At 36.4% G+C, this 14,839-nt stretch overlaps 1 protein-coding gene across 7 annotated transcripts in view; it reads right to left on the bottom strand.

Annotated features, from left to right (window-relative positions):
- Positions 1-14,839, bottom strand: part of GRIA4 (glutamate ionotropic receptor AMPA type subunit 4) — a 441,346-nt gene that overhangs the window by 45,010 nt on the left and 381,497 nt on the right. For all 7 annotated transcript variants that reach the window (XM_053594958.1, XM_053594959.1, XM_053594956.1 and 4 more), the window contains 3 exons: positions 10,776-10,982; positions 4,827-5,197; positions 2,765-2,963 (listed from right to left, as the gene is read on the bottom strand). In XM_053594958.1, coding sequence (XP_053450933.1) covers positions 2,765-2,963; positions 4,827-5,197; positions 10,776-10,982 — 777 coding nt within the window. The remainder of the gene's footprint in view (positions 1-2,764; positions 2,964-4,826; positions 5,198-10,775; positions 10,983-14,839) is intronic.

Here is a 14,839-nt window from a genome sequence, read left to right as displayed (position 1 = left end):
AGACAGGCTGGCAAGAGGGAGTTTCTGTGGACCCAGCAATTTCAGTGTGTACCTGAATCAACTGTAGTCCCTAAAACCTCTAACTGTTGTATCTACTTAAAAATCAGGTGCGAGAACTAAAAAGATAACATAAAAGTCATTATTTTTTGAAATTAGAAAATTATTCTCAGATCTGTTTGTTTCATCTTCATTATGAAAATCAATGCATGGGAAACTCTCTCATTTAAAATGTGCTGCCCCTTTAATTTCCCAACAAGCAGGCACTCTAGCATTTATGTTTTCACAGAAACTACGTCCAAATGTCCTGCATTATTGTTAATGTTTCTATTACTGTCAGGTGAATTATTTCCCCTTTCTAGTAGCTTATGCAGCAAGATCAATGTCCTAGTGAGAACTCAGCAGTGCCTTATTTGGTAATATTATAAACCTTGAGATAGTAATCAGCATCACGGGTGCAGATCCCACGAATTCATGGACGAGTGGACCAGGCACGGGACAAAACATCTAAACAGTGAGGCTGTCATTAAAGTGACAAGTACAGACCCTGTATATGCCTCCAAGTTCAGGCTTCACATGGCACGCAGATCATGAAGCGTTTCAAGTTTCATGATGATGCAAAGCCAACCCAACAGCTGAATGCAGATGTAACTTTTCCAGTTGATTATTACTACAACACCTTTTTGAAGTGCCGAGTACAGGTCACTGCCTGAGGCAACTTAGTGGAGCTGATAGAAGTGCCATTACTACCATGTTCCTAGGAGAACATGTTTTGACAGGTACAAAAATACCCTTCACGTTCCAGTTTCCTCAACCCATCAGACAAATGGTTTCTTTAAACCAAGTCCTTATGTAATGGATAGGAGGAGGCAGGTAGGATAGGAAATGAATGAGATTTCTATCAGAGAGTCAAATCTGTGCACTCCTGGTAATGTGCTGTCAGGGGAAATTACTTTCTTGTCCCATTAGAATTCAGAATGTTCTGCAACAATAAATACCTATATTATAAAAATCTTCCAATTTTAAAACTGAAGTTGGGTGGGAGAGAAAGGAACAAGGCACGGTGGCTGCACAGCTCATGTGGAGACTCTGTGAATCTAAGGGAGCAGCTTTCCTCATTCTTATACTCCTCATTAATATAGTCTCATATCTACCTTACTAGTTCTTTGAATTTGAGCTTTAAAAAAAACTTTAAAAGGATTAGAAAAATACACTTGCAGTGTGCTTGATGCTAATGAGATTTACAGTGAGCTATTTTAAAAATTTCTCCAAGGAATCAATATGACATTTCTTTTTTCCTTTATCACTCAAGGCAGAATGAGGAGCCAGCAAATATTTTCTTCATTAAATGACAATTACTGTCACGTTCAATAAAGTGCAAGTGATACCACAAACTTGTCCATAAGGGTTGCTAGGCAAAACCCAATGAATTTACCCACTTACTTTTGGATAGAAGCAGTTACCAATTTATAGACTTCTAGCTAGGTACTGAAATTATGCTAAAAGGCATTAGAGCAGGAACGTTTCCATTATCACCCTTTAGAAACAGGGATGTGCTCAGTAAGTTTAATAAAAGCTTGCTTAGTTAAATTTATTGATAGAATATTGGTAGTATAATTTATTATCATGGCTACATTTTTCTTAAAATTACAGTTTTAAGAAAATGCACACATACTTTATAATTACATTATAAATTTTATATTAATTAACACTCCAAATTGTTGACAAATACATTGTTCATTGTCTGGTTTCTTTTTAAATAAGGCCCAAGGATGCATTTGACTGAGTTTTTGAGTAATTTGTGCTTGATTTAGTATTATGTACACATCTGGAGTATATTAGGATAGTATAATCAAATCTTTTTAATAAAAGATAAATATCTTACTGAATTTCAGGTGCATGAGAGCTGGATAAAGGGATAGCACATTTTATTGTTTTTAATTTTCAAGCTGAGTGAGAATTATAAATAAATATTTTTAAAATTAAAATATAATCCCTCAAATATATAACATATAAGCATGAATATAGACGTATTATTACTTTTACACAAAAGCTTAAGACATAATCAAATATATTCTCCTATATTGTTAAATAGTCTAGTCTTTAAACAAAAAACTAAAAAGAAAATCTGCTATCCTGACGGAAAGTCAAAATTTTTAACTGGTATGATACACGTAATCATACCAGTTAAAAATTTTTTATCAGTAAAGCAGAGAAATTATCACAAATTAAACACCTTACAATGTCTTAACTGAGGAACCTATAAGTGAATAGTTCTTGCTATTATTATATTTTGAAAAAACAAGTTATGTTCCTGTGAAGTTTCATGTTTATAGAATAGATTTCAGAATAATATAAGTAGTATAAGATACAATTAAGGTTTTGGGTTTTAAATTCGGCAAGTTAAATGTGTTCTTTATAAGCACAGCTTGCTTTCATTTTCAGCTCAAAATCATACATAAATCCAATCTCACCAAGTCCAATATTATCATGCTGGAGTGTTTTAGATAAATTATGTTACAAAGTTGTTTCCATTACCTTTTCTGTTACTATTCTTTAGGATGGGTTCTTCTTGAAATGTGAATGAATATGACTTTTGCAAATTAATGCGATATAAAATCCAAGTAGAAGTATTACTGTTAAACATAGTTTTTACCATTGTGTTTGTAAAACCTGTAATAGCAAAAGCCTGTAATATAATTGTTGGAAAAACTGCCTGAATCTCAGAATTATGAATATTTAATTGTTAGTTTTTTCCTGGACTTACTCTGAAGAATTCTTTTGTCGAGCCTGAATCCAGCGTTCCATAGGCAATTTCTGTTTGTTTGGCCAGGTCTTCCGCACTCTCTATTGGGGAGACCATTCGCTCCACCGTCAGGAACGCGGCGAGGTTGGCAGTGTAAGATGATATTATGATGAGTGTGAAGAACCACCAAACACCTCCAACGATCCGACCTGAGAGAGATCTAAACACGGATAAGATAATTTATCTTTTCCTTTCTCTAATCAACATAAAAAAGAAAAGTACCATAATTCATAATGCATTTTTTAAGATAACAATTCCAAGTATTATTTTATTTTCTGATAGTCTGCTCAAGAATGATTCTAGTATTGCTGTATACTTTGACTTTTTTGTGCTGTATTTCATTTGTACATGCTGCTAAAAATATTGGAATCACTTTCTTATTACTGTTTAAGAAAACAGCAGAAATGTGGAACTTAATCTGTTTCCTTCAGACAGAAAAGGAGAATATTTACTTAAGTTCAGTGAGATAAAATACAACTTCATGGTTGGTTTTATCTGTAGCTGCAGTGTTTCTCTCTTATTGGTAGAAAAATGGCAACTTATCTGAACAATGAGGGGGGGCCTTGGATTTGGGAAAAGTTGGGAGATACCAATCTGAGATTGAAGGAGAGAACGTCCGCAGGATGGGGGTGGCACAGGCCAGGGTGAGGCTGGACCAGATGAGGGTCTCACATTGGTCTCAAAGTAACTATAGTTGAGGTTTTTTGTTTGTTTGATACCTCATTTCTGAACGGAATGGAGGATGAACCATGCCCAGAACAGCTTTATGAGAGAAATCAGGTGTTTTTCTTGCAAAAGAAGATAGTAACTAAGTGATGCCTTAGAGGTATTCAAAGGAAAGCAGCCATCACTTCACAGGTATTGAGAAACATCCCATAAAACTCGCTTGTTTGCATTTCTGGCTCGTGGCCCACTGGCCCACTGCTTGGCTTATTGATGCATCATTATGTAAGACAATTTACAGCTGGTATCTACTACGTTGACTTGGGTTTCGGGTAACTCCATGGCAGAAATCTCCCTGATAAGCTACACCGAATGAAAATCAAGTCCAACATTAACTTTGGAAAAGGAGCAACAATAGCAATAATAGAAAAAAATTGTTTTTGAAAAGGAGACAGAATGGAAATGAATACGTATTCTACAATTTGGATTTCAGTTTCCATCTGCCAAAACACTGGATAAAAATTTCAATCCTAGATGATTTCTTTTTCCTGAGCACTTAAAAGAATTGTTTTTTTTTGTGACAAGAACACTTAATATGAGACCGGCCCTCTTAACATTTTTAAGTGTACAGTAAAGTGTCATTAGGTGCGCTTGTAGGTGCAGTGTTGCACTGGAGATCCTGAGAGCTCACGCATTTTGCTTAACTGAAACTTGGTGACTGTTGATAAGCAACGAAAAATGGGGAATGTGCATATAGTGGAATATTCTTGTCTCAAAAACAAAGGCAATGCTGCAACCTGCAGAAACATGGACGGGCCCGGAGGACATCAGCTGAGTGAAGTACGAGTGGCAAATGTCACACGAGGTATCCAAAATAGTCAAACACACAGGGAATCAAAAAGTGGAATGGTGGAGGCCAGGGGCCGAGGGGAGAGGAAAATAGGGAGCAGATGCCAATCATTTAAATCTAAGAATTCCATGGGACTCACAGCCACACACAAAACTCAGCTGTCCTGCACTCAAGCACAGCAAATACTGTTTCACTCCCCAGAAAGAAAGTTTGATAAAAACATTCTTTTCCCTCTTATGGACTAATGAAATGATTTTTGAGAGTTCTGACAGGTTGTGCAGTTTTCTTTGTAATGACAAAGCTAATCTTTTTGATCTATCCCCATTTTGTGCTGACTGGGAAGAAATTGGCTACGGATATACATAGGTTAATTTGGGACTTGCATGTTTTTTTTTCTGTTTCAAGTAGTGCTCTGTCTCCAAGAACACAACATGTAGAAAAATACTTTGCACAACTTTTAGAATTACCAAAACTTAAGAAATCGGCGAACTTAAGAGGTTTGGAACTAACCTGGGTGAAATGTCACATCCTTGCTGCATAAAAGCGCCCAGGGAGAACCAGAGGCTGTTGAAGATGCCGAACTCGTTGGGGGGCTGGTCGCTGGGCCCGTCCTTTCCGTCCTCTGGCTCTTCCGTGTGCCACTCGTAGGGGCTAAACCTGCTAACGAGGAATAAGACCACGCTGACCCCAATGTAGGCAAAGACTATGCACATCCAGATTTCATAGGCCAGAGGGTCCAGGAAGGAAAACACGCCCGGCTTCGACTTCTGAGGCTTTTTGATCATGATGGATATGCCCAGACTCATGAAGGGCTTGGAGAAGTCGATGACCTCCTCTCGTACCAAAGTGATCGTCAGAGGGGCAATGGCAATCTCTGCTTTCTGCAAGAGAAAAGACACAGGGAAACACATAGGTTCACAGATTTCATGAAGCAATTAGGCTGGAGCCAGGCATTCAAAACTAGCCAGCTGTGCATTTATTCCAGATTTGAATAAGCCTGGTAATACAGACAAAGACGAATAATTTGTTTTCATATTACTTAAATTGCACAAAACATTTTTACTCATGCTAGCAATTAGGAAAAAGGATAAGAGACAGAAAGAGTGGATCTGCAAAGCTAACTTGACTCACATCACTGCCATAGTCTTTAAGGACCTGGGACAGTGCTGAGGAACAGGCTTCAGTCTTTCCATAGGACTGACTCTCACTTTCTGCCATTCTTGGCCAGGAAGGTCGCTATGTCACAGCATTCACTGTTTTATTTGGAGGGTTGCCACTGATTCATTATTTGGCCATCTCTTAATATTATGAATTGCAAATTTCAAACAATCCTTTCTTTTTAATTCCTTTCCAGCTATGAAAAACCAATCATGAAGTCTGTGTTTGTATGATAAAAGAAAACTCTTTGACGACATTTTCCAACTCAGTGCACACACAAAAATTGGGAAATTGACAATTTGTTTCTTGCTATTCGCAGATTTTAGTTTTCTACTTTCACTTTTAGAAACAATTTGGAAAATAGTAGATGTAATTCTCAGATACCACGAGCATCAGACACCAGCCTCCATTTTCAGTTCTGAGCTTGTTTCTAAATCTCTAAAATGAGGACACTTTTTTCTCCCATTTACCACATTGTGTTATTGTGATTATTTATGAAAAATCTTAATATGGTAATAATGAGTTATTTATTGGGGGGATGTATCTCATGCTGGTCTGAATTTTTTAAATGCTCTCATTTATCCCTCATAACAACCTGTGTCTATTATTGTCTAATAGGCGATGAATCTGAGATTACAGAGGGAAGTTTCACTCATCATGGAAGCACTGGGATTTAGGCCTGGGCTATTTCTGTTAAATCACACCATCTCTAAAATCAAATGAAATAATGTATGGCATAAAAAGTAAACTATCTAAAAATCTACAAATAAAATGGAGTTTTGATTATGTATTATTAAAGTGTTAGGAAAATGTTAGACATCAGAATAGAATCAAATTCAGACAAACATGTTCTTACATAGACGTAGCCACCTCCACGTTCACGCCTTTGTATCCTTGGGCTCCTGGTTTGATACACCAGCCAGTGGAGTGATACAAGGCAACTGGAAAGTTAGGATGGGGAAGGAGCTCTGCAGTTCAGTATGAGACTACATTCTAGAAAAAGCACTACATACCTCCTTGCTGAATCTCATTACGGTAACCTTTGAAGTAGTCCCCTTGGCCACCTGGTGACCACAGTGACATTCAGCAATGAGGCATGTGACACTTCTTTCTAGGATGAGTCTGTGAACTTAACTGTCAGACCCTATAGAAAGGTAGTGCTGATGGCCATTCTAGAGAGAGTTCCCCGGTTGCTTTGAAGGGTGGACTAGGAGCTGTGTTCATGCACAGCTTCCCAAGGGGAGCATATACTTTGAAGGTGACCATAGTGATGTTCAGCAGTGAGGTAAGTAGCACTTTTTCTAAGATGAGGTCCAGAATTTATTGTCTGACCTTGTACACAAAATCCAGAATCATTGCTGGTAGGGTATTATTTTCTCTTAATAATAGTTATTATCATTTGCATAACTTTTATTATACAAGTGGATATAATACTAGCTATAGAAAAATTAGTATAGAAAAAAGATGTAGTACATTTTGAAAAGTTATCTCTATTCTTATCACCTCCTCTTGTCTTTTCTTTCTATATGTTCCATTAGACTTTGTTCTGTGAATAATATTTTTACTTTTTTAGTGGGGTAATACAGAACATTATGTTATATAATTTCTTTTCTCAAAGGAACATGGTGAATACTTTCCTATTTCAACATACAAATTAAAAATGTTTTAATGGTTGCAAATATTCTATCACGTAAAAATGCAAAATTTGCTCTATTAATTTCTTACTTTGAGGGGGATATGCATACATACTATTTCCAGTTGTTGTTTTTTTATCAATAATATATTTATTTGAAACTTAGGCAGTGTACATCTGTTTCCAGTTTTATCAAATTTAAAACAGTGATGCTGTGGGCGGAGGGAGGGTGATTGGTGGGATTACATCTGTGGTGCATCTTACAAGGGTACATGCGAAACTTAGTAAATATGGAATATAAATGTCTTAACACAATAACTAAGAAAATGCCAGGAAGGTTATGTTAACCAGTGTGATGAAAATGTGTCAAACGGTCCATAAAACCAGCATATGGTGCCCCATGATCGCATTAATGTACACAGCTATGATTTAATAAAAAAATAAAACAGTGATGCTATGAACAATTTTGAAGATTAGTCCTTGCACATGCATATCTTAATTAAGATAAATTTCTAGAAATGGAATTGTTGTTCTAGATGGTAATGGTCTTTTTAAAGCCCATGATTTCTTTTTGCCCAACTTTTCTCCAGAGAGATGATGCAGATTTCTACTCTCGGCAGCACTGTGTACCTTCAGCACTAACCCCCAGGGATGCCCTGTTTATCTTGATTCTTATTGCACTGTATTAATTTGAATTTGTCTTATAAAACAAATACCTACTTTCACCTTTTATGTTTTACCCGTCATAATCTGCTCCCAGTTTTTCATATTGAGTGTTCATTTTTGACTTCCTATTTTGTGATCACTTTTAAACATTTATTATTAACATTAAATAATGTTAAAATTATTAACATTTATTTTCCACATGTATTGCAAATATTTTTCCAATCATTAATGGTTTTGTTTCTTTAACTTGGTTCAGGGTGTTTCTTGTCATATACAGGTTTTTAATTTTGTTGTAGCCATATAAACTTATCTTTTTTGTGTCAGTCTTTAATTTCATGATTTAGAAAAATCACTGTCATATCAATATTACAAGTACGTATTTTATTCTAGCACCTATGATCCCTCTATAATTTTTTGGCATATTCCATGATGAATCATTATAAAACCGTTAATTTTTCCAAGTAATTGTCCTGTTGTCTCAACAGGAATAAGTGAATAATGTATTTTTTCACTGACTTGAAATGCCGCCTTTCACATACTACATTTTTCTATATGTAGTATCTTCTCAAACTTTTTATTTATGCAAGTTACCACTGAGGAAGGAAGAGGTCTTAAAGGAAAGACATGAAGGAAAATGAAGGTGTTCCCTGCACAGAAAACTAAATGCAATAGAGGGCGAACATTGGATGAAAGGTGGTCACAGCAGTGTTCACTAAAGCACACTTTTGAAAGGTCTGAGATCGGTGAGAGTTTGAAAAGAGTCAGCAAAGAGACTGGATACATGTGAACTTGATCTGCTAACACTGGGGATGCCCCATGCACCTTGTCTGATTGCCTGTCAGTGATTCGCAATATCTCCTGCAAGAGCTTAATGAGATTTGGATTTGAAGCATTGCTGGAGTGAGGCTGATGATTCAGCATTTTCCTACACACCACAGAAATGGTACTAAGGGGCCACAGAATGTGCTTTGAGAACTATTCCCTTGGATTAAAAAAAATATATACACACAAGTATGGCAGGGCCCAGGAGAAGACGCAAACCACAGGAAACCAGAGGGTGCACAGGTGCAGCAGCGAAAAGGACCTGAGGGTATAAGAGAGGCCCTGAGCTTCTGGGTTCCCTGTGGCAGTGTGTTGGGTCACACTGGAATGTTTTGCAGACATAACAATTATAGTACCAAAGCGAAAGTTAAAAAAAAAAATTTCTGTCTAGTAGGATTTGTATGCTAGAAGAGAATGGACCAAGTTTTATCTAGGGCCCTGGAAACAGGCATTCATGTATGTGTTAGCCGTTAAGAAAGGAAAAGAAGTTGAGAAGCAAGTACAGACTGTGCAGATCTCCAGATGGAAAGTACCAAGTCTGTGGACAGTAGGAGGCATGGAAGAGGATTCCTTTTGAGAAAGTGGACAGTTCAAGTGTCAAAGATTGAGGCCTTTAAGATTCACTGATGGGCTGACTAAGGAATATGATGATAAAAAGTAACTACTATGTTATCTTTTCTCTGAGCACTATGTGACTTTGAGACTATTTGTTACAGTGACAGGTATATTACCGGTATAATTTTTTGTGGATTATGTAATTCTCTTCATATTATTTGTTTTCATTGTTTAAACAATTTCTCTTAAATAAAATGGGGTCAGAACACTTACATGAGGCTTCCCAGTGGGTAAGAACTCTAGAAGACGGATATGCAATAAATGCCCCAGAAATAACTCAGGTGAGTTATGAAATCCATAACTAATTCTTAATCCAAGAATGATTTTTTTAGATGAAATACTCTAGAGTGTTTTCTGAAGGAAATGAATTACTGTAGTTCTAACAACTTGGGTAATGCTCACATCTAAAATTTGCTTACTAAATCAAAAGTTTAAAATATTAACCAAAGAGCAAATGCATTAGGAATACTTTTGAATTTAAAGCTCAATTTGAAACTGTCAATGAACTGTGTGGTGAAATATATTTTGCTTTTTTTAAACTGAATTTTCTTTTTCTCATTTAGGGTCACCTAAGCAGTCAGCAATTCTTTCCCATCAATGTAAAACTAACCAATTGCTTTATAATGTCAAACAATTTCCTCTTTCTGCTGAGGTTTTAGCTACTACACTGTACAGTGCAAAGAATGTTCCCTGTTTCATGGTCTAAAGAAGTAAGACGCAGAATCAAGACACTATTGAGCTGCAGTTCGGGCTCAGAAAGTGAGTCCCCCTGTGACTTCAGTTACATTCTAAATCTTTTTGTCTTTACTCTTTTCTGGGGAAGCAATTACTCTCTATGTAATTCTTCATTTTCAGAGGGGTCTCGTGGGGATTAATCAGATAGAATATGCTTTGAAGGTGTTATTTTTATTGGTTACTTGATGAATAGAGCTTATTGTGAGCTAAGGAGTTGGTTTCTGGGCTTTTGATGTATTTTACCATCACCAGCATGTGATAACTGCCAGTTTGATTTTGACACTTTGCGGTGGTAGCTGAAAAGACCCATCATGATGTTGTCCTGATTCAGGCAGGAACATCTATGCTATTTTGCTCATCACCACAAGTGCGTGCCAGGAAAAGGGCACACAATACCGTGGGAGGTCCACTTTGGAATAAATGACAGCATTAATGTTTTTGTGTATCTACTATGACAGAATGATGGCACTGCATCCATTTCAAATTTCCTGTGTTCAGCAGAATTGTAAGAAGACATGACTGATGAATATTTCACAGATGCTAACGTAGTGTAGTAACCACTTCCCAAGTCCTGAAAAGATATTTGTGAGTGATCACAAACAACAGGGTGCTACCATTTTGTAGTTATTAAGTGTCAGTTTCTGTCACTGTTTGTGAATTTCAATATTAATGAAATAGAGAAACATCCAAAGACCTTTGAACATAGTTGTAAATTTGAAAAAAGAAAAAAAAAAAACCCAGTAATACATGTTTGCAAAGTGACATGCACCCAAGTGAAAAGAAGTGTCAGACTCACATAAGTAAAGTCTTCAATAAACTGATTTTCTTACCCCATACACAAGCTCTCCCACCATCCCATTCCAGATTTTGGTGTCCGCATCCCTTGCTCCATATTTCCCGTCAGGGACAATGGCAATTTTATACTTGATCCCAATGTGCTTTGCAATTTCAGATGCCAAATCTACACAGTAGCCTTCATACTTGTCATTTCCTTCAAACATTTCGTGATTTTTCTTGTACATGACATATGGGGATTCCTATAATGAGAGAAGCAGAACTGTAAAGGAGAAATTATAAAAGATTTGAACAACCTCATGTAACTTTCCAGTCTCAGAATTTGATAGAAAGAGTCAAAAACAACAAAAAGTGTTGGTACATATACTGATTTTGTATAGCTAGAAATCAACAATGAAACATGAGCGAATATGCTTAGAAGATATTACCTGGCTTTACGTTGGATGCTAAAAGTGAAATCTTTAATTTTCTATTAAGTGATTATTATTACATACCTAGTACTGGGATGGTGACAGGAAAACTGTTAAGAATTGTCTAGAGAAGCATAAATATCTTCTTTGGCTATGAAATTAGTATTTTCAAATATCTTGTAAAATTAAAAACTGTTTAGTAATCAGCTTAATGTAATAAAAGATTCATTCAGTGCTGTGAGTCTCCATATTCTCCATCTTACTCGGGCATATTACCCTGGGATGTCCTGACGGAAGGGCCATATGCGGGCATCATTTTTCTTTAACCTCTAATGTTTAGCAAGATGCCAATCTCAGAGTGGACAGTGGCAGCACAAATACTCAAAGACAAGATAAATAAATGGTTTTAAAATTCTTATATAGTTATTTGCATTGCTTTCCTAATGTTGTCCAACATTTTGGCTTTAAATATAGTTTGTGCTGTATCAATTTTTTTTTTTTTTTTGTAGAGACAGAGTCTCACTTTATGGCCCTCGGTAGAGTCCCATGGCCTCACACAGCTCACAGCAACCTCCAACTCCTGGGCTTAAGCGATTCTCCTGCCTCAGCCTCCCGAGCAGCTGGGACTACAGGCGCCCGCCACAATGCCTGGCTATTTTTTGGTTGCAGTTCAGCCGGGGCCGGGTTTGAACCCGCTGCCCTAGGTATATGGGGCCGGCGCCTTACTGAGAGCCACAGGCACTGCCCCTATCAATTTTAATTGTATTACAAAATATCTCCCAAGTGGAAGCTAATAATTTTCCTCCAATTGTGATGAGCCTCCACTTCAAATGATATACCCATTTATTTTTCTAAGCAAGTGAGATCAAAAATAAGATAAAGAATTATTAGTATTGCTTTCGTAATGTTGCACAGTATTTTGGCTTTAAATGTTGGTGACTAATAACTACTAGATAGTTTTCAGTTACAGACAGACACACATACACACACCTCTAAATCAAACCATTTTAATAAAGGCATGAATTAAAGAGACCTATTAGCTAAAAAGCACCTGATTTTACAAATGGCACCTAAAGCTACCAACCAGAAGGTAGGCCTGGGGAACGTGTGACATGAGGAATATTCCTACTGAGGTCTCAGTGTCCCCAGTTATCTGCAGACAGCAAGTCATTGCCTACGGCCACAGCATAAACTGTATTATGACATTCATTAGCAATCTCTCAAAATAATCTTCTGTTTTTCCCAGCAAATGTGTAATTGAGAAACATGAACTTGCTCTTGGAATTCTGGATGAGAAGATAATTTACTTTGTATAAATAACAAGTAGTCTATGCTAATTCTGATTTTAGGTACTTTGTAAAGGTAAGAACCTAAAAACCCCTTTTTTACATATAAATTATATGAGATTTTATTTTCTCATAGATCTCCTAAATAACTTCACAGAGGGAAATTGTCCAGAATTGGTTCTTTTATTATTTTCTTAAATTCTGCCTTCAATTGGCATGGACACATGATCCAGAAGTCTCCTACTGTTTTGAATTTGATGAATATTCTAAGCTTGGGATTGGTTAAAGAAACTTCCTCTACTCATAAAATTAAGACAACTGTGTCTTTTTTATATAAATGGTAATTATTTATTAGCTTCCAGAAAACATTGTGCAAATATAAGGGATTTAGCAATTTGTAAATGTGGTTATGAAAACTGGTGAGCTGTTGAAATGTTATTAATAACTAAAATATGCTATAAATAGTTATTATAAGCTAATTCTTATAGATGAATAATTTACTGCAATAAGAGCTGCATGCTTATTATTTAATCAAACATTTATTGAGCACTCACTGCGTGCCAGGCAGTTTGCTGGGAGCTAGGTATACTAAAGTAAATAAAATGTGCCCTTTGTTCTTTTGAGATCAAAATCATTGTAAATTCTTTATAATAAGGGTAAGTGAGTGTAAGGTGTGGAGGAAAATAATAAAGCACATATAGTAATGAGTGATCATAGTTCTTATGTAGTGTCTCCTCTTTGTCAGGCAGACTGCTCGGGTCTTTCTGTCATTTTGTTTATTTTTCACACTGACACCTTAAATGGGCAATTCCCATTTTGCGGGTGGAAAAATGAAGACTCAGGGATGTTAAACCAACTGTTCAATTTCACAGAGCTAACTAGTGTCAAAGGTGGAAGTTAAGCCTACGTTTTGAAATACTTTTGAAGTTATTTGGTTCATCAAAATATATGCAACCAATTAAAGTTTCATATGATCTAATGAGAGAGGAAATAAGATTAAAGAAAGGCATTTCTGCATTTTTAGTGAATGAAATTTTTTACATGGTGTTTTGAGTAAACATTACAGATAAAACCTTTCTATTTCTCCTCATAGTGTCTGGCACATAGAGAGCACTAAATAAAAAGAGGTAAATATTAACAAGTGCTATGTTGCTGCTTCTGAAGCAAGAATGAGTAAAATATTTATTTAATATCACCTTTAATTCCCACCCCCTACAACCCTTCATACTGGGGGACCCATCAGGTCTTTATTTTCCTGAAAAACAAACCAACAAAGGCTAGGAAAACCTTCCACCTCCTGGATATGTTGATTGGAAATTTAGTTAGACTTTTGCCTATTCAGAGGTATAAACAATTGGTGAGGTTCAGGATTAGTGATGCTTGTGGCACAGGACAAAGGGCAAGGTCACACCCAGGGAAGTGGGAAGAACAAAGGAGGAGCAAGGCCAGGCGCCTCCTGAACGGGGGCTCTCGTGGGGACTTGGTTCTCCCAGTTTATTTCAGTCTGTCTCATTTTGCTTTTTATTCATGTCCAGTCCAAATAAAAAACAAATCCTCAACATCCTCCCCCTCCTCAGTTCCCTCATCCTCAATCTGACCAGTTTTCTGCAAGTATCTCTTCAAACACTGCCGATGGGGAGAATGAATACAAAATTTGGGGGCTCTCATGGGTGAAGGAAACACTACATCTTTTCAACATAATAAAAACATGAATTCTAGCAGGTCATTAAGGAGAATTTGTGGGGCCTTTTTGCAAAGCAGCCTTAAGAAGTCCCAAGTGCTAAGAGGATTGCCTTAATAGTGTGACCTGGCCATGTTTATCATCAACTACTGTGCTCTGTGGGAGAATATTTCCCAGAAATCACTTTAAATGCTTTACTTAGTGATTATGACTTTGCTAAGACAATGTTCATAACGGATGTTGTACATCTTCTCTGCTATTTTAGGGAAGTAATTCTTCTTTGTCTAAAGCTCCTACATTAGGACTTGCTTACAAAAATATTTGTCTCAATGTCAGTCAATGAATTATAATTTGCGTAAGGAAACATTTTTGGGGATTATTTGTTTTTAGCAAAAGTGAAATTATATTTATAAGAAAGGCTTCAAGATTCTCTAAACATCAGAAATGGAATTATTGCAATTGTTATTGAAAACTGTTATAAATAATAAAATCAAGGTTGACAAATGCTGTGTGGATATTTGCTTTTCTTTAAAAAATCTTAAAGATGTAGATAATTTATCCCATGGATAAAATTCTTAAGTATGGAAATTTAGATGTTAAATCCAATTCAGAAAAGGTGACTAAATATAATGGCTGCAAAGTTTTAAGTTTAGCCAAAATAATTTATTTAAAAACTAAATTGAATTACAAGCCCTTCAAGAGGAGGTGTATGTAGAAGGAGA

Source organism: Nycticebus coucang, chromosome 6, assembly GCF_027406575.1.
Source record: "Nycticebus coucang isolate mNycCou1 chromosome 6, mNycCou1.pri, whole genome shotgun sequence".
NCBI lineage: Eukaryota > Metazoa > Chordata > Mammalia > Primates > Lorisidae > Nycticebus > Nycticebus coucang.
This window is presented reverse-complemented; position numbering and strand designations above follow the sequence as displayed.